Source organism: Scophthalmus maximus, chromosome 1 (assembly GCF_022379125.1).
Source record: "Scophthalmus maximus strain ysfricsl-2021 chromosome 1, ASM2237912v1, whole genome shotgun sequence".
In the NCBI taxonomy this organism is placed as follows: Eukaryota; Metazoa; Chordata; class Actinopteri; order Pleuronectiformes; family Scophthalmidae; genus Scophthalmus; species Scophthalmus maximus.
In genome coordinates this window covers 23,092,166-23,113,260 of record NC_061515.1, presented here as the reverse complement: position 1 = coordinate 23,113,260, position 21,095 = coordinate 23,092,166, and the positions used below count along the sequence as shown (strand labels likewise).

Below are 21,095 nucleotides of genomic sequence, written 5' to 3'. Positions count from 1 at the left end.
AAGAAATCTGCATGACAATCCGGGCATTATCAAGATGTTTACCTGGCAGAAGGAATCCTTTAATTTGGGACGTTGCCTTTTTTTCTATTGGATTAAAAGAATGCATCACAAGCTTCAAATTAGGCAATCAAAGATTTCCATTATCAAACGCTAACTGACAATGACACGGTCAATCTGCACACATTATTACCCTTCTCCTTCATATAACGTCAGAAGCCAATCATCTGCTTTTAAAAATAGTCAATTAGCTCCTGACATTTAGGTGTAGCTGAATGTCTGTCGGCGATAAAAGAACAGCCTGTGATCATGTCGTCTTTATTCAAAACTGTTTGGAAATTGTTTTAAATGATTCTATAGTTTGCGATTTATGAAACCATTTTTTTTTGTTCATCTCTCCACAGCCCAAAGTCTTGCAGTGTCGTCAGCCCACTCTGTCTCTCTGGGCGAACAATGTAGTGATCTTATTGGGGAAGAATGCGACAAACAGAATGGAATTACGGCGAGCGATTATCGCATTTGAGGCCACAAAGAATGTAGCAGAGACGGGCTGAAGTGGAGCATTTGTTCACAGCGGTTATGGAAGACCAACAGTGGGTGGCCAAGGCTTTGGCTGAAGGGTTCTGTCATCCAGCGCTGCAAGCCACGAAACTTGTAATTATAATTTTATTTAAAACGAGTGCACAATTGATTTAGATGCCATCCGTGAAAGGAACACGTTTAAAAAAAAAACTAAAAAAAAACTAAATATATGACATCGGGGCAAAGGTCGACTTTTCATCTTGCGGGCCGCAGGGATGGGTGGCAACAAGGAATGTAGCTGCGCTAAAGAGTGCCCTGCAGAGGGGCCAATGAAAAGCAGACCGCCGGTGGCTCCCGGGCCGGCATGAAGAAGTCTACTTGGCAGTAAAGCTGAGAGTCATGTGCCTCCATTTAAATGAGAAGAGAGAGAGAGAAGGGGAGGGAGAGAAATACAGGCTGAGCTAAGAGGCCGGGGACTCAGCCAAGCCAAGACACTTGCGGAATGCAGCAGCAGCAGCAGCAGCAGCTCTCTTTGCAGTAATACCATTACAGTTGCTGCTGTCTGAGTCAGGCAAACAGCTCTTCTGGGCCAGTCAGCAAGTCTCAGAGCGAAGTGCAGCCTGATGACAGGTAACACCATGACAGAAAACAAAAAGACAGAAAAAAAAAAGCCCCAAAGTGAAATAACATAAATCAAATCCAGAACTTGGTCTGTCGCCTGGCTAAGAGATTCCAAGAATAGCTGTGTCTCATGTTTGTTGTGTTTTCGACGGCCGCCCCAAAAGAAAAAAAAGAAAAAGAAGAAGAAAGCATTCATCCGCGCGTCTGCGCGTCTGCCGAGCAGGTATCACGAATGCAAATGAGCGTTGCCTCGTCTTGTTGTGTGAGAGTTGCGAGGCATGTGTTGGGACTCCTCCTGGCCCGGCAGTTAGTTAATAAACACCGGCCTGTCAGCAGCTGCTGGTGATGTAATGTGGAACTTCTCCTCACTCCCCTTATCCTCCCGCCCCACCCTGCCTCCCTCCACCTCCCTACCCCTCTCTATTTACAAGTCTTCACTGGGTGTTTTGCTGCAGACTTCCATGCACAGGCAGCACATAGTGTGTTTAAGAGTGTGTCTGTGTGTGTGTGAGTGGGTGTGTGTGGCAACAGGGGAATTTAAAAGACTATGTTTTCAGCTGCCATCAAAGGAAATTCCACATCATCACATTGTCCTCTGAACGAAAACACCTCCGAGAGACACGGAGCTTCAGAGCTGGCTGCAGACCTGTTGACCGGAGGGGATCTGGCCGGGGCAGAGTAAGTGTGGGTTCCTGCTTGTTTGTCCTCTGACACTATTATAGGGAAGCCGAACCGTTTCACCTCACAGTCTGCGAGGAGAACTGAGCAATAGTGTTTGCACAGCCTGACGGGATAGGTGGGCAATTATTGTCAATTGCCCACGGCAGAATAAAAAAGATATTCAGCACCCTTGTAGAGTTTGAATGAAGTCCAAGAGAGGTGTTTGTCTAACTTTAGTTCTTGACTCCTTTTAAAGTTTAAGCAAGGTGTGTTTAATGTTGATACAGCAGTTACACGGAAGCAATTTGCATGTGCTTTACATACTGCAAATACAGTGCAAAATCTACAAAAGGAAGTATATAAGTAAAAAAGCATGTTCAAATTCTAAATTACACTGAAAATATGTTTTTTTTTTAAAGAATTTGTTTTGTTCGCTAGCTATTCAAACTACCCCTTCACAGCTGACAGGTGTAGCCACTTGGCTTAGTTGCAGTAAGGCCAGTTTCAGAATAAAAATAAATAAAGGCTTTCTGAAAGTACAAATTTAATAAAAGTAACTGAATCATCGCTGGCCAGCTTTCTGAATTGTTGAAGGGCCATACAACATATTTGTTAAAAAATAACAATAATTATACCAAGAAACTTTTAAATGAGCTAAATTGCTTAAAAAAATTATTGAAGGATTTTTGAAGATAATGTGAAGCATGGTTTGGTTGAAATGCTAAAGTCAAAATAAAGAATAAATATAATAAATATGTTTTATTTGTTTAGGTAAAGTTAAGTGTTAGCATAAAACTCTCAACTGGTGGGTCGCAAGCCAAAAGTGTGTGGCAGGGGCCATGAAAAAACCCCAAAAAAAACCAACAACTATATATATAGACAACAAAAAATTGTAACATTAAAGAAAAAACATTTTTAATGCGGCGCTTTTATTTTGAAGGACACATGTTTCCCAGCAAGTGCGCATGCGTCAGAGTAACACGCTCTGAAGCATTTATAAACATGGCTAAACCAAACACCCAATACATTAAATATGTTTTTTGTGGTGAGTAAAAATTTTCCAGAAATTTGGGTCACGACCTTATGTCCAAGGCAAAAGGTTGTTCTTGAGGCTGGACCAGTTGAGAAACACTATTGTAAAACAAACCAGCGTATCAGGAAAACCTCTTAAAAAAACACAAACGTTGACTTTTTCCACATTTATGGCCAGACATGTCACATTATGGCAAAAATGTTAGTCATTGTTTTTTTTATCAAGGAACTGAGTCAAATATTGCCCAAATAACTTTTCTGTGGGAGAGAGCACACAGGAAAACATTTGCATAGATAAACACACATAAACACACACTGTTGTTTCTCAGGCTGTCAGTAACCCGCTGATGAAATACAGTGTGTGTGTGTGTGTGTGTGTGTGTGTGTGTATTCAGTTTTTTAGTGAGCTGCCCATCGCACAATGCTCACATACCAAAGTGAAAGGGGGGTGGGGGGGCACAGTTGCGTATTTTGATAACGGCTGGAAAATTCCTCTGCCCTCTCTTGCTGCATCACCCCTCGGCCTTTGGAGTATATTTTTCTGTCTTTTTTTTTTCTTCTTTCTTCTACCTGAAAGGCTATCATGAGAGAGTTCAGGCGAGAGTCACACTGTCCGCAGGGTTGCAGTGAAGGGTCCCACGACAGGAAGCTCAGTTGATTTCCCCCCCCCTTTTTTTCCAGGATGCATATTAAAGCATCCCACGCATCTGGTGGGATAAGTGCAAGGGACCCCCCCCCCCCCCCTTAAACAGGATGACGACATTTTATTCATTGTTTTTCCTTCACCCCCCCCCCCCCCCCCCAACAAGACCTCCAACCCGTCCCTTTTTTTAACCCCCCCCACATTTAACCAGATCAACAGTCGCCCATACAAGTTCTAGCGGAATCTTTATCATTGAAAGTGTCTCAGAATCACATTTTCCTGTTAGCAGATTGTTTCATATTTATCAGTTTATTCCCATGCTTGGTTAGTTCGAGTCATTTAGGTGTTTCGTAACTTCTGACAACCAGCATATTCATATTCAATCTCAGCAGGGCCCTTCAGTGCTGATTCAATGGGGCATCAATCACTCTGTATTGAACAAATAGGCCATAGGTCCAATATTGATAATATACTCTTCAAAGTGATAGCGAGATTCATCAGAGAAAGAAATTTGTCGAGAACACTTGCAGTGGCAGAACTGGAGCATCAGGCGATGAGAGCGAATATGTGCAGAACTAGGTGTCTCCTCGGTGCACCGCATGATTTACAGATGCCTCACGCTCCTCCAGCATGTGTCACTGCTATGTGACTGCGGGAAAAAACAGAATGAGGCGACTCCGTTTGTACGTTTTCAAGAAATCTGTCTTTACGCGCTTTCAGTCACGTTGTCCCTGCCTTTTAGCGTTTCGACAGGAGGCACGGAAGTCTTGTTTCGTTAAATGGCCGGGCGGTTGCGTTGGTTTCAGCTTGTCAAATGTGCGGATTTGCTGCTTTTCACTCCTTCTCAACAGATGTACTCTTTCTCAATGTGTTTACACATGTTGTATGGGCCATACATTGCCGATTGTCCCGTTATAGAGACAAAGCCTCTGTTTGTACGAGTGCACACAAATTGTGGCTATTCCCGAGCAGGATTGTTCATAATCAAGCCTCTGTTATTATAACGCAAGTCCCCCTAACAAGAGAGAGAGAGACGCACAAGCTCACGCCGCGTGATGTCAGAACAGATACAGATGTGCACGTGTTCTGACACAACAAGAATCCACTCACAGTTGCACAGAGGAGCGTTGCGTTGAAATGGGAACCTGCTTCCCTCGCAGCGTTGGCATTAATTCTTTTCAAGGAACTGTTATATTGACCTATTAGCCTTGACGGTAGGCCTTTCATTTTCACATCCACGTGTGACGCATACTTAAATGTTAAACTTGTTATGATTACCAGCACGGTATAAACACTGATACACCGTGGCAGCAGCCGTGATCACACACTGTAAAAATTCAGAGAGAAGACATAACATTCTGCCCTAATAACTGGTTTGCCGGCACATTGTTCGAGACGCGGGTAATTCCATGTTAGGCCGCGCCGGGCTACGGTTGGCGGTGCCGAGAGTATACCGGCAAACACGCAGGGGGACAGGATCAGACAGGCTGGCCAGCAGAGGGACTCGGAACATCCGATCGGCACGGACCATCTGTGCCTGCTGGAATACAGATGGACCTCTCCCTCTGCACATTAAACCCCACATCAGACACTTGCATGCTTCAATTTTCTCCTCAATGAATGGAAAGCAATAGCAACCCCCCCCCCCCCACCGATACCCCTCCCACTTCTCTCAGTGTAGCAGGGCGAATTAAAAAGCGAGACTCAAACGTATAATCTTCCCGGTCATTCATTCTTCTCCCCGGACATGGTGTGTGTGTGTGTGTGTGTGTGTGTGTGTGTGTGTGTTGCCTCTGCTCTGACCCCGTTTCAGTCTCCCCTTCATTCAAGGCAGGCGGACTGAAATGAATTGGTTCCTGGGGCAAAGGGGGTGCACCAATCAATGTCCAACCCCCCCACCACCATCCGTTTTCAGGCACTGGCACTTCCTGGCATCGCTCTTTTTAGGGCCGCAGGTTATCGATCACAGAGGGTCCTAGTTATACTTTTTAGCCAGCTTTCGTTTTTCGAGACCTCCGTGTGTTCAAAGCACTCGTAATAGATGTAACTGCTGATTGGATCCCCGTGCAAAATGCACGTGTGGAAACTTTGGCTCTCCGTCGACCTCGTTCTTTAACTCCACATGGCACATTTGCTCCAGCGATTATTGTGCAGTTTAATGTACAACCCATGACTAAGTCAATTCACAAAGAAGGTTGTTCAAATGTACGGATCGGAGGAAGTTTCTTTTTATTGCAAATTCCACTCCACTGAGAGGTATTCTTTTAAAGGGTAAAAGGGGCCGAAGTTCAAGCCACTCGATCTCGCTGTTTGAACTCACCAATGAGAGAGATTTCTTACTCGTGGCAGCTCTTTGCACAGTGTGAAATGAGAATATGCAGCGGGAGAATGCCTGACTGTGTTGGGTACAAAGGGCAGTACTGTCACATGTGGCAGAGCGTGGTCTCTGCAAGTGACACTTGGAGGTCAAAAGCCAGAGGATGGAGCAACAGTGTGTCTTTAGCGGGACCTGCCAGCGCTACCTACTGTCTGTGCGGGATTATTTTCCCGGCGCAAGGTTGCCGGCAAAATGCCCGCGATTGCAAAAAAAGAAAAGAAAAGTGAACAGCTGCTCAATTCTTCTCAATCTTACAAAGGCACAGTATCAAATCGGAGCCATGACGATCCATATTCATGGGCAATCTGGGCTTATTATCGCTATTTATAGACGAGGCCTCGCGGTCTGTTTTCAGTGCAGCGATCTCTCAATGGGTTTAAGTGTTATCATTAAGCTGTTATCCGCTCACATTATCCCTGTTGTACTTTGTAGCTGTCTGGGGCTCTGTGACCTCAGCTGGGTCCTCCCTTGTTCCTGGAGCAGATGTTAAAAAAGAGAGTACACCTCCCCCTCCTCCAACCCCCTGCATTTGGTCTGTATATACACACACACACAGACAGACACACACACACACACTCCTGCCACACCTCCTCCCGTCACCCCGGCATCTAATTAGGCCTACAGCACAAAGACTCCCAGATGTCAGCATCCTCCTGGCCTCCTTTGATTATATCCTTTCCACCCCACTGGCTGGCTCGCCGACAGGCTGGATGGCCGGCTGGGGGCCGTGCGCACCGCAGGCGTCGACGCGTGTCACCCTGCGCAGGTCAACACCGGACCGGTTTAACATATCAGTAATTGCTTTTGGTGTAAATCACCGGCAAACAGGAGGCAGGGAGAACAGTCCCGGACGGGCTGCAGTTGCAAAACAGGCCCTGGGAGCGTCATAAATATTGTCAGAGGCGCATTAGATTTTTGTAACGTGACGTATAACTGAATGTAAATAGACACGTGTTTTGAGGAATGTGGCAGCCAAAACCATGGCGAGTGCAACCGGGACACATGAAAGATGTGCGGGCAAGTTGGTCAGCCGGGGAAAACTGGTCACGGAGCCGCTTTTTACAGACGTCAGCTTTCCACAGCCAATCACACTTCCACGCTCGCATGCTTCACAGGCTCTGCACCAGTGGAAACTTTCTGGATGACATGTTGGCTAACCAAGTAATGAATGTCTCAACAATGCTTGGAAAGCTGTGGTGTTATAGCCTCAAACAATAGGCGAATGTGCATCTACAGTTCTTAGGAAAGATATGGCAATAAGTTGTTGATTGATTGAAGGTTTTAAAGTTTAATGGATACGATGTAAAATCTAACTACTGCACCTACATCACTGTAGTGGTTTTTAACTCTCAGAGGTAGGAGTTTTTCTCGCCTGCCTTTATCTGAACACGCCGCCGATATCTGGCTTTTAATGTGTTTGCTTAATCTTTATCACTTCCGATCCATCCACTACCTCGCCCCCCTCGCACTTTCTACACCCTACGGGAAAGTGGTGTCACCGTTTTCTGCACCGAGTCATGGGCAACCAGGCACAGTGCAATAATCCATTTTAATCATTTACTCTTAATTTCCTATAACTCCCCCCCCACCCCCGCCGTCCATGTACGAAGGGAGGCCATGGGCTTTGCTTCCTCCTCTAATCTCCAGCGGGAAAGGCACCAAACTGAAATGAAATCTAAACACACACCAGACTATTTCATCTGATGCAACACTCTTGCACAATTAGTCATTACAGAGAGCGAGAGAGGAAGAGAGACAGAAACTGGGGTCTGATGTTTCTGTGTCATTAAAGACATTTCAGGCTTTCACATCCTCTTCACTGATTAGACAACTTCCCCCTGCGCTCGATTGCCCCCGGGGTATTCAGAAAAATGGGGCAGGGGGGGAGACGGTGTTGTGTGTAGAAATGCAACATCGTGGCCTGGATGAGAAGTTCATGGCGGCTGCCGCATGCGATCTGATGCTCGCGGCTCCGCGTCAGTAAGTTTGGACTTCGCAGATTGGCAGTAGATGGAACACGTCACGTCGGCGTGTGGGGAAGGTTTGACACGTTGCTGATGCTGTAAGACAAGGGTGTAAGAGACATATAGCCCGAAGCAGACACAGAAGGCACTCTGGGGACGCGGGTTCGGGAAGTGTCTTTGCATAAGTGTGTTTTTGAGGCAAGTAAAAAAAACAAAAAAAAAAAATCAGGATACATACAGTTCCGTCTCATTCTGAAACCGGTGGCAGACCAAGTGGAAGGTGTCATCAGATGATTTTACAAGGTTTGCTTTAATTGGCCTTGAAGTATAACATTACAAAAAGAAGATATTTTTAAAATTAAAAAGAAAAGTTTTTTGTAAATATTCACTATCCTTTTGGCTGTAAGGCCACTCATGCTGCAAGGTAAACTAGAATGTGAGTCAGTAGAGCACATACCTCCGCCAAGACCCCGCAGTCCCCTTATGAAACTCGCATTCAATTCCCCTAGATCTGGATCTGGATTCGCACCACATTGCGCAGCCTCATAGATGTGAGTCCCTTAAATATGGCAGATTTTTTTTTTTATTGTCATCAAGATCCATGTAGTATTCCCTGTTGAAGAAAGTGGCCAAAAATGTAATGGGTTCTTTCTCGGCTCATGTCCCATCCTTCCTACTTGTCATGATTCCGCCCCTGTGAACTCTCTGTAGTCGTTAGTTACTGTTTTATTTTGACGCTTCCTTTTCCCCTGTGTCGTGTCGGCTACTTTACTTTTTTCTTGTGTTCCCTGCCCCTGGTGATTCTCTGCACTTGTCCCTAAATGTGTTTCACCTATGTCCAATCATCCCTGCTTCCCTTGCGTATAAAGTCTCTCTTTCGTCGGTTGTCCTGTCCTGTCTCCTGTGCTGTGTCTGCTCTCTGTTTCAACTCTTGTTCCCTGGTTTTTGGTTCCGTGTTTTTCTCGTGCCGATTTCTCATTTAAGATTAAGATTTTTTCCTTTATGGAAGTTATTTTTGTTTGCCTATTTATTTTTAATTTTAATACACTGCTTGGTTCCTGCACCTGCCTTTGGGTACTGCTTTTACAAAAAACCTCATGTTACCAAGTTTTGTGGAAATCGGTTCCCTACTACTTGTGGAGTCCTGTTGACAAAATAACTAACCAACTAAATAACCAATAAACAAAGGGACGGAGGTGAAAACATAACCTACTTGGCAGAGACAATTAGCCACATGCTTAATCTGCGTTGTTAAAAAACAAGTTAAGCTCCTTTTATCTGTAATGAAATAACTTTAAATTTGTCCCATTAGTTAAATTAATAATCTCTCACATAGATTTTTAAAACCACTAGTTTCAACCTAGTTAAATTTACCTGATTTATACGACGCACAACCTCTTTTTTTAGTTCCATGAGATTTAAAAAGTTGCGTTGCACGGACAAGGTCGCTGACCCCCGAGGCATCCATCCGCTGACCTTTGACCCCCGTCTTCACCAAATGAGGAAGTGCTGTGCTCACTCTGTGCACCAGCACAGTGAGTGTAGAGCCGCAGGCACTTTGTAAAGGAGTAGTATGCGTGAAGTGAAGTGTTTATCTTCTGCTGTGGCCTCAGTCGGGCCAGGTCGGACTGGTTCCCAGCGCTGTTTGGAGAGGCCTAGAAAAACAAAAGGGCTGAAGCCCTGGGTTCGGGGTTGGGTCGGAGGGTGGGGTGCCCGGGTGATGGCGGGAGCGAGCGGGAACATCTAGCTGGCGCTTTGTGATCCCAGAATCACGTCAGGCCTGGAGAGAGGTCCGTACTTCCACTGTCTCTCCAGCTTTTTACTTTTTCTTGAGAGAGAGAAAGGCACTGCAGTAGAAAGTCTGCTGCACTCGACTTGGACTCTGATCTCGTTTAAAAGGTGAACGCTCTTCTCGCTGTGGAAACGTGACCTGTCGGACATGAGTGTTTTTTTCCCCCCTTGTTGACATTCTCCCCCTCCTTTTGCCCTGCACTCCTCCCCCTTCCCCCCTCCCGCCTCCAGGGCTTCGCAGGTGTGTGGATCGCTGCAGCGCAGAGGGACCATGAACAGACACCTGGAGAGCAGCGAGCAGTTCAAGAGATTGTCTCTTGACAGCGGCCTGCCGGTAAGTCGATCCCCAGCACTACGGTAGCGCTTGTATGTTAGATCATGGTCATTTTGGGCAGGAAGTACACATGGTTGAATGGCCTTCTTTTGGGCTTGAGCTTAGAAATGAATGGAAACTGTTTAAAATATTTGTTTTAGCTTCAAATGCCCAAGGTCATGAGAGAATTTCGCATGATACAGTTCTGCTCAATCAACTTTCAAACAAGATTTCCCCCTGCACATGATGTTTTTATCTTTAATGTTTTAATAATGGTCCTCCTGTCTTCGGGACCATGCTTTCATTTTTTTGTGGTTTGCTTGGACTGCATCTCCCAGAGTTCTTTCTTGGCGATGCAGCATATTTCAGTTTAGCCTGTACCAATGTAACAGTTTTAAAAAGTGCCTCACACCACGGTCTGGACCAAAAATGAATCTGACCGAAAGACATGATCTCAGTCGGGATGAAGTAAAAATCACCTTTTTTGGATAATTTGGACTTTCTTACCTTGGTTGAGACAGCAGAAGAAAGAGAAGCAGAAGAAAAGCAAAAATGAGGCATGGTACCGCATGGGGGGAGGAGGAGACAAAATATTTAATTGTAATTTTTGCAGGATAGCTTGCAGTCTTCGCCTCAGATAATAATGTTTGAACGACAAGGCCGTTCATTTAGTGCCTTTGAACTAGTATCGATAACTGCGCCCGAAGTTGGTCACACCGGTAATAGTATCATAATTATATTACGGTGGCAAAGAAATTATCTGGTTTATTTATTTTCTCAATTTTTGACAACACGCCGACGTTATCAGACGCACGCCTGTCTTCAAACCAATCAATGTCAAGTATGGGTAGATGAAGCCCACATAGGTAATGATGACAGGACGTATGTTTGAAACCAAGAGGAAATCGGATCAAATGTATACAATGTACCAAATACGTGGTGGACCACGGTTTGGACTTTGAGCCCTAAGATTTAGACATCAAGACTCCAAATTAAAGTGCACACATATGCCGACACATCCAAAGGTCCAAAGTGAGAGATGAGAGGATGGGGAGAACTGCCCACAGTGGCCGCTGGTGATTGACAGGCTTATCTCCGTGCCACGCCGCGCTTGCGAATCACAGGAGTGGAAACTTGTTTTTGGCTCAGGGTTAACCGAAGGTGAATCTGCTCGCGAGTTGCCTCTTTGAAATGTCAAGTGCAGTCGCACGCTTTGCGGTGTTGTGTCTGCACGGGAGTAAAGAAGCTTAGTTCACGGTCATTGTACAGCAAATGGTGAATCGAGGCGCTAATAATAGCATTTTCATTTAAGACATTTGTTGCAGATGAAACGGCATTTGTTTTTATTTTAAGGGAAAAACTACAGCCTGAAACGATATGAAAAAGAAAAGCTGGATATTTTGATGATTTAGAGTCTATAAAAATAGTTTTTTCCTGTAGAATATAAATTGAGTAACTTTTGGAACTCACGTTTAAGCATTATAACCATCTGACACCAAACTACATAACATTTGCTAACTTCAGGAAACAGCGATCCCCATTATTTCCCCCACCGATCGGGTTGTCGACACCGTATCTGCTCACTGGATCTCAGCAGGGCACCCTGGGAAATGTAGGAAAAAGACACAACAGGAAATGAAATCGTAAAGGCCCCTCAGAACATCAACATTAAATCTGGATGTTGATTTGAAAAAAAAAGTCTGCCAATCATCTTGTGCTTTAACGCCGACATGAAAGGGAATATAGAAGGAGCGCACTCCGAGTGACACACTTGAATTCTCTCGGCGAGGCGAGACGCCGCCCCCCCAGTTATAATTTTTTCACAGCGGTTTATCTTTGTGAATGTGTAACTACAGTTCCACGGTGGACAACTGGTCTGTGAATTGTGTTTTTTTTCTCTCTTCTGATGTGAGTCATAAAGGCTTTTTTCCCGAACATAATCAGTCCTCAGTTGATATGAGATATGCTGTGGCTTTAATTGCTCTAATTGGAAACACGGCGACCTGATTTACTGTTCAACTCAAAGTAGGTCATATTTGTGATATGCGTTTGTGATTCAACATGCTCACATTTGTCCACTCAACTATCCATGCATGCAGTTTTTTTTTTTTTTCGCTCTTTCCTCTCTTATGCACTTTTCCCATTTTCTTTCTTCCCCTCCATCTCTCCTCTCCTCTTCGCTCTTCACAGTTAATTCTGTTTCATCATCTTTTCCTTCTTCCTTTCCACTCCCGTAATGATTTGTTCTCGCCGGGGGCTGCAGGAGCATAAGGGTGCTGGGTTGTTTTAATAGTGGGACATGAGGACACCCAGAGCGTTTTTGGTAAAGGTCCAGCATAGATCTGGTGGCGCTGCGCAGATTTGATTCCGTGGCCATGGAAAGTGCTCATTGGTTTTGGTTTGTGTCACAAATTTTGAAGTTGAAGATTTGAATTTGTTATAGTTATTCAAGTTCAATTAATGTAACCGGTCTGTTCTGGTTGCCAGGAAGTACAAACAGATTTCCATGGTGTGAGGAAGAAAATGGGCCGAGACCGAACCCATCAAATTTTATATCTTTCTTCAACATTACGAATTGCACGTGCGGCTTTTGATACTTTACCGTTTTGCCGGGGAATGATGCATGGAACTTGATGACCAGGCATGCCGAAGCATCGGGGGAAGCGGGTATCGAACCACCGACCTTACGCTTATTGGAAGACCCCCTCTATTTCCCTAGCCACAGTCACCTATTTGTTGTTAACAGTATCATTTGAAAGTAGTGACTTGATATCTGTGGTTAAATCTTTCTTCCTAAGCTGCAAGTGCCTCGATTGTGAGGCCACTGAGTCTAAGTTTCTCAACCAATCTGGGACTTCACTCCTCCTGACGCTGACTGGGGGGACGCGATGTCGATGGCCCTGCCGGCCCTGGCACAGATAAAGCGTCTGTCCTGTAAACACTCCTTTTCCTGGGAGGATATGAGCCTCTGATACATTTATTTTTTCAGGCATCTGTGAAAACACGAGGCCGGTTCACTGACATTCCGTCAGACGACAGGCATGACCTGCAATCCCGCTCCGGCCAGTTGTCTGAATTTACACAAAGCGGAGACATGCATTTTATATTACACGGTGACGACATACGACCCGGACAGATATCCCCTCTATGACCCAGTACTTGGGTCATAGAGTATTAGGTTGTCACCCTTTTTTGCGCACGATTACAAAAACAATTGTCGACCTTGTTTTGTTGTTTTCTCACATTTCAGGCATTCCATGCGTATTAAGACTATGGGGAGGCCCCTGTCATATGATATTTTCTGTTCACACTATCACGCAGAACTCGAGACAAAACGCCATATGTCAGCTGAGGAACAGGTGAAATATTTGTAGTCTGCTCTTCTTTGGATGGATTACGCCCAGCTTCATACAAAGCTCCTATCAATCGTCCATGGGTAATTTGGTGAACACACAGCTTGAATGTCAGTATGACCCGTCGCCTCACACATGTATAATTCATTGAGCCAGCATATGTTTCCTGCATATATGCAGGCGAGGTTTAAGGGTATTTTATTGGAGCTACTCAAAGCAACAGGCCTCATTCAAATAAGTAATTGGCTTTATGCCTTTGTGTGTACGTGTGTTTGAGCGCATGTGTGGCCTTGAGCAAAGGATACGGACCCTCACTCAGCGCTATCAGCATTTGATTGATGCATGTCATCACGGCACTCCTCTCCTGTGACAGGGAATAGGTCGGCTTGGAACATCATCTAATCGGGATCAGGTTATGCACAGCTTATGGCCCAGGGTACAGCGGCAGAAGCGGCAGTGCATGTGAGTAACTGGGGCAGCGTTTGCATTACATAACTGCTGTGTTGCTGGGCTGATTCCGTGCCTCTATTTATTTTTATCATTTGATGCCCGCCCGCGGATCAGACTCTCTTCGTCATGTAGGGACGTGCACGGTGAGCCCGATGGCCGTGGACGGGCTCGTGAGCCGCTGCGAGCTGATGCCAGCCAGCTTTAACTAGGTCACCGCAGAAGCTCTGTCAGGGGTCTCTATCCTGTACAGCCGAGGCTATCACGGCGGTAAACACACACACACACATACAGTAATCTGCTTGAACGTGACCTGCTGATTCGTGGGCCAAGACATTCAAGACATGTGGACAGTTTCCTCTGTGGTGCAAATGAATCATCGATGATTCAATAATACGTGCAGTTGCATAAGAATAGATCACAAATGGCGGAAAAAATTTGATGTGTTTCATATCATCCATTTATTTCATCATCCATTTGTTCAGGGCTCATTGGCAGCTCCAGGGGAGTTTAGATGTGTTCCTAAAGTATGGTCAGGAGCTATGTTGGGTGCCTCTGGTTTGTGTAGGTAAAAGTCAAAGATGTAAAATTATGAATTTTTTTTTATGTTGGGTGACCTGACAGCTGAAACACTTCACGGCTTGAAAGAAGAGAAAACTCTCCTGGCTGAATGGACAGTGGTGTCCAATGCTTGTGTACATTCAACTATAATGTAAGAATTTAACTACAACTCCCAAGAGTTTAAACCCCCCCCCCCCCCTAAAAACAGTCATAAGACAAAAACGTATTTACGCCACAAATAGTGATAATGACCTTTTGAGAAAACCAATAATAAAAGGTGATATGATCCATAAATTCACTTTGGCCTCCTGGGCCAGTTTTGGATGAACAACTTTGTCTGTTTTTTTTGGTTTGCATTTTGATTTTTGTTGAACTTAAGTTTTTAAAGCTATTTGCCCTGCCAAACTGAATTCCAATGATGTTATAGGCTATTTATTGAATCCATATTCAGAGTGGGGTAACATGCCTCCAAGGGTTTGAATGTCTGTCAAGCAACATAAACTTCTTTCAGCCATAATATCTTGGTGATATATTAATAGTTGCCATTTCACTGCCAGCACTTATTTTGTATGTTAGGAAGGAATGGGAACTTTAGCGCACTTTAATTTGAAATGAGGCAGAGGTCGAGTTTATAATTGATGTCCTCACTGTTGTTGAGAATTTCCATGAGCTTCCATCCATGTCTTTGGTGAAAGCCGCTCCATCACAGAAGTGATGATGGTGGTCGAGCAGTGAACACGAACACTGTAGGAATCTGCAGAGAGCTCGGAGCTGTGCCCATTTTTACACCTTTGTGCACCTGGCCTCGCTGTCAAACTGTGGTTTTTGCAAAGCTTTGGCCCAGCACAGAATTCCCTTATCCAACCTGAGATGAAAGGCCCTTCCAGCCAATCTAAAGCTGTGCGCAATGGCCCTAAGGCACTTCTGCATTGGCTCCAAAATTCAAGCTTGTTGATGTCTGGTTGTAATGGATATGATGATGATGAGCATCCTGTCACATGCCGAATCATTGCCAAACATGCACTTCTTCGTCATTGTCTTCTTAGTTTTGGTTAATAGCATTGGCTTCTAATGCCGAGGTCCTGTGGTAGTGCTTTCCTGTTTATCTCCAAAGTATTTGGGTTTAACCAAATCCCCTCTGTCTTTTGTCGAGCCTCCTCCTCTCATAAAGTCTTTTTTACGTGCTGATTCGCTGCCACGCTGCTATATCAGGCTGCAACTTGTTTCTCTGGCCCGTCCGCCACTGGCAAAAGTGAGACAATAAACTTGTCCCAGAAACAAGCCCCCGAGACGGACAAATGAGTTTGGTTTATGCTAAATTTAAGTGCAAATGAGTTAGACGGTTAAGCCCGCGTTGGAGTCCGTTTGGCAAGATTCTGTTTCCTCTGTCCCTCTCCACCCACAGCCCGTTAAAGAGTGGAGTCGTTAAACCAAGCAGGGGAGCAAGCCCTGTGGTGCTGGGTGGGAAGAAATGCTCGGTCTAATCTGATTGGCTCCCATGTCGTCGGCGCAGGCAAATGGAGAAGTTTGATATTATTACTGAGCAGCTCAAACTAATTGAGTGTAATTGTACAGTAGAAAAACCCACCGACAATGCCCGTCCCTCAGCGCGGGCCCCGGTTCTCACCCCATGTGTATCTCAGGATGCCAAGCTCAGGGGACGAGCCCTCACTCAGTGCCCCCTCATTGTGTCAGCTTGATTCTTAACCAACTGGTGTAAAGTGTGCTTCCTAGGGGCCGAGGCTGATCGGACAATTTGGGTGGGAGCCAGTTACATAAAAAGATTTGGGTTCTTTTTGGAGTGGGCCTCCGCATTTTTTCTCCCTCCGAGAGTTCAGTCTCTCACACTCCATCCCCAGTGCTTTTAAATGAAAGTTTCTCAGTAGGGGTGTACCAGCCTCAGGGCCGGGTCTCTGACGGCTCCCTCGGTGTGCAGGTGACATACCACACATACCTGGGCTCACCGCGTGCGTAGCCACGGGCTGTGGGAACCCAGCAAACTCCGGGACCCTCGTCGACTCGTGGCATCCCCCCCCCAACCCTCCTCTCGTCTCATGGGAACCGTATCTTCTGTCACGAGCCCGGCGAAGAGCAATTACAACCTTGGCTTTTCCCTAGACTCCAGCCTGAAAGCCAGCCGCTTCCCTCTGACCAACCACACGTTGTGGATAAGACTAAGCGGCCTCCATCCGCTTGTAAAATCGGTTTAATAATTGTCGGGGCTGTTTTGATATGAGCCACTCGTCTGTTTTTCCAACCTCCAAGTAATGAGATTTGGCTGTCCCTGGTTAATACAGCCTGTGTTTTTATTAGGGCAATTATACTATATTTTATGGATGTCGCCGTCACGTGTTGCTCAGCTGAATGCTTCTTTCATTTTCCCGATCGACCGTTTGCAGCAACACGATGTCAGAAAATTAGGATTCTGGCATCAGCACCGGGCCGCAGAGGAGTTTTGAGCTATTTGTTTCAGGTGAGTGAAGCAAAAAAGATTTCCACATTCTCCCGCGGGTGATGCCGAGCCGAGCGTTCAAGCTGACGTGCTCACTCCTCAGCTTGGCATGTGAACCGTCTCCGTTGGCCGCCCATGCAGCGACATGCTGATGTGTGCTAATGTGCGCCGAAATCTCTGACCCATGTCACAAGTTGCATGTTTGTTGCGTGCCTCAGTAGTGATGATTTTTTGAAACACATTAAAATCGCATTTGCCTGCCGAACCTACTCCTGGGTGATGTTGTAAACACTGTTATCTCGTGGGTCAAAGGGTTTATCTCATGCCGCTTAATCAAAGACAATTTAATAATCAGTTGGAAAATAAAAAAAACAAAGCTTTTGGATTCGCTTCAAACTGATAGAGGAGGCTTTTCACTTGTGTGTGCACCCTCTCACCCAAGGCTCTGTGCCAGTTCTTATAATTGGACGTCCATTTGCCCCTCATCCAGTGCCGGTGGCGGTCACATGCGTTGTTTACCCAATCTCCGTTCACCGTGTGGTTTTCCTCAAAAGAGTCTGGTACTGGGGGAACACAGAGAGCTTTTTGAAAGGCCCTGAAGTCTTGCTGGGACGAGGAGAAGACAGTCCGCGCTCTATCTGCCAGTGTTACCTCCCCGCTGGATCAAACACTGAAGTTCATCACGATGAAGAGAGTCAATAAATAAATTAGTTCTTGTTCAGCTTGGAAGGGAGAGCGTGTTTCTATTTCACTCGCAATAAGGCTTTGATTATGCCGGTTTTACACAAAAAGCTGATCACATCACAGTGTGACAGTGTGTTCAGATGACATGCGAACTTGCCGATTTATAAATTTGACTGTGATTTATCATCAAAAAACAAACCTTTAAATGGTAATATATTAATTTAAGGGGCCAAAACCTAAGTCTACTCAACAGATGCGAAGACAGTAATACAACAAAGATACAAAATCAAGAGTCAGTGTTTCCTTAAACAGCTAAGGACCATAAACCAATCGGCGTCTACATCCACTTCCACTGTATGTGTGTACATAGACTGTCCCCTTCCTCGCGATGTACAAAAGTGAAGCCAAAACTTGTGCTTTTGCCGTCAATTTTGACGCAGCGGTGATCGAGGTCTTGTCGACCAATCGCGAATCAGCCTCAGCCATCAATCATGAAGTCTCAGCCCGTTTTCATAGCATCAAATAAATGAATAAAACCAAATTTATCAGAAACACTTGAGCACTTGAACATACACGAGTGGGATAAGAGTTACCTAAAATGACAGCAACCACCTTTGGATACAATTATTTGATGTTTACTTAGCTTTTTTGGGGGTTTGTCCCACAGAGGGGGCGGGGTTTTTGACCAATAATGCAGCCAGCCACTGGGGGGTGATCAATACGACTTCTCTCCCGCTACACAAAACACTATTATCTTTTGGGTTCGCTGTGTTGCAATAGAAGCCTGTCTCAGTGGGAGAAAACTGAAACTCGATCCAAAGGCAGTAGTCAGTGGCGCTTATCCCGGGGTGTTAACCCCCGTCCACCTGCCACAGAAGCTTCGTCTCCACCAAGCGCTGTTTGTTTATCACGTGTGCGACACTGGCACTGGGGATCTGAGCGTGAACAAGACGAAACTGGCAGAGGGTAGCTAACAGGATTGGACATGCAGATTAAGAGGGGGGGCAGGAAGAGGTGGCTGAGCATGGGCTGCATCTGTCAGCTAAAGGGAAGCCCACCTCCTCACCTTGCAGCTGCGGGGCGGGGCGGGCTCACTCGGACGCGGCCGGGTGTGGGGTTGTGAGAGTGGCAGGAGTTGGCGAGTGCGTGCTGTCAATTCTTCTGCACAGAGGCTGGGCCCTGGGATCCCATCCTCCTCATCAGGCGGCGAGCCAAGCCCTCAGCTGGGATCTGAGGGTCCGCTTTCATGCTCGTTATTTTCTACGGGCAGAGCTGAAAACGTGGGGGAGCCAAGCTTTTTGTTGGGTTTACCGATCCTGGTGTCTGTCAATTTTAGTTCAAAAGCTTGTTTCATTTGGCCCTAGAAATAACTGTGCTGGTTTAACATTGAAATATGGGCATCATCACTAATTGTGTTAGACAGGGTCTTTTCGAGGCTGGGCCACGTCGTGTTGATGGATTGTAGATGCCTGGTGCGTAAGAATTCCCGCCATAGTCATTACTAAAGGCTTGTCCTACGCAGTAAGCATTTCAGCCTCGATACTGGGTCATCCGGCTCACATGCGTAAAGGCAACCCAAGGCGCATTTTTAAGCTCCTTTAACCTCTGTTATTACCTCTATTTCATACAAGTAACTACAGTCATCACAAAAACTCAGTAGGGGGTGTACCACTCAGTCGATACTGCGCCTGAACGCATCCAGTGCAGATAATGATGGACGACCGAAACTGCCGCTACAGTGGCGACAGTGTTTTGCACGCTTGCCCTTTTTCGATAATCCAAACTTTTGATGCCTTGCACTGGACTCTGTGTTGGTTGGTGGTCTGGGTGGGCAGGGACATAATGAACCGCGAATCATTTCCTGCCAAGTCCAGGGAAAATATTTACATGCTTGTGCATTAGCTCGCTCCCCTGAGTAAATACATACAGAAACCACTCTTAAAACTAACATCTCATAGACGGCTCCACATAATGCTACAGGCCTCGCTTGTTTGTTTCGATACAGGTTGACGGATGGCGGGCCGCGTACAGTTGTGTGCGTGAATGTGTGGACATTTTTTCTAAGTGCTCAAGTCGGGCCTGTAACCACACATGTTCCTGCCTGAGGAGACGGTGAAACTCAACATACGAGCCCCCCAGGCGATTGTCTTGGCCAGCGGAGGCCGTACCGGTCAGCCTTGTTGGGCGACTTCCGACCAGGTGTTCACACAACAGAGGAGTGGCGCTTCCTGCACCTGGTGACCTCTTTGCGTTTTAAGGGTTATGGGTTAAAACTAAAAGAGTTGGGGGGGTGTGTGTGTGTGTGTGTGGGGGGGGGGGGGGGGTTACGACCTGCACACTCGTACATACCTTCTTGTAACTGCGGTGGAATTTCCGGTGCCTTCTGATGTGTTTGACATATTATAGAAATTGTTTGTTATCTCTGCCTCGCTTTGCAGCTGAATCCATACCACAATAATTTCCCCTTAATTTATCATGTTTATATTATTTGACCATTAACCTCATTGAAGCTTTGACAAATGGTCTCATTTGCTAAAGATGCCTTACTAAAATAGTTAGTCATTCCTGCCCAAATTCAATTTGGAGTCCAAAATCATTATGCGGGTATTAGTGTCATGATGCCTTCTCACTGACAAATGAAGCATCCCTAAATTGCCAAAGGATGCATTATTAAAATCTTTATTATATTGACATGGTTGCTCCTTTCGGTGACAGAATGTCCATTAGATCTTCTGCATGGACTGGCTGACTGCCACTGCGCAGGGGTTCAAATTGGCTTGATGCACAGATGACTGGTGGCATTAGCTTCGCTCGGGCCATTTGTCTTCAAAACCACCGGTGACAACGCAGTCCGCTTGCACAATAGATTTCAGATGTGATTATATATTTATAAAAGGGCCTCGGGGAGGAACCGGCTTTGATGGGAAGCAGTTAGTCACCTGGAGGAATGCGTTTTTCGGGGCAGGGCGGTGATCTTCACACCTGCATCGCCTCGCTCCACGTAGCCTGACCGGTGTGTGTGTGTGTGTGTGTGACATCATAAATTCCTCAGCGAGGCTTGACTGATGAGTTTGTGATCTGCGTTTTTCCTGCCGCTCAGCTCCAATCAATTGCAGCGATGGTCACACGCTCAGCACGATGAGGGAAGGAAATATGAAGATACATTCAGTTCTTTCATCGGAACTTTAATGTTGAGTCCGACCCTTTAAATCCTAAAGCTTGGCTTGGCAACCTCATCGCCTTTTCTGTCAGCCCAAACACTTCCAAAACTGATGTTGGTGGATATGTTAGGAGCGATAGATCATTAGGCCCTTGTGAATATCCAAATATGAATCGAAAAGCTCCACCTCGCCGGCTTGTTTTTTTGCGAGCCGAGTTTGATTTTGCTCCTATCGAAATCGGTCCAGTTAAAGTGTCATGAAAACGCTCGCTTCACACTTACCTGCTCATTATCTTATTCTGGACACGTGTAAAAGGTTTCGGGAAACATCCCGTCCTGAGTCATTTCTGCCTGGTCAGACAACAACAGAGGAATCACACAAACAAAAGTAAACCATCCACAATGGATTTGGGTGGATATTTTGGGGAGAAACGCGACAGTGTCTCCGGAGCTGCTCCGGTGGTTTTCACATTCCGAGGCGGAGAACTGACATTATCTATTGTGCAGCCTTCTTGACC

At 45.8% G+C, this 21,095-nt stretch overlaps 1 protein-coding gene across 1 annotated transcript in view; it reads left to right on the top strand.

Moving 5' to 3' along the window:
• The first annotated feature begins 1,599 nt into the window (after positions 1–1,599).
• The window catches only part of LOC118304010 (nck-associated protein 5-like), a 124,826-nt gene continuing 105,330 nt past the window's right edge, over positions 1,600–21,095 (top strand). Inside the window, exons 1-2 of the mRNA XM_035629628.2 lie at positions 1,600–1,818; positions 9,839–9,941. Of these exons, the coding sequence (XP_035485521.2) occupies positions 1,688–1,818; positions 9,839–9,941 (234 nt within the window). The 5' untranslated portion in view covers positions 1,600–1,687. The remainder of the gene's footprint in view (positions 1,819–9,838; positions 9,942–21,095) is intronic.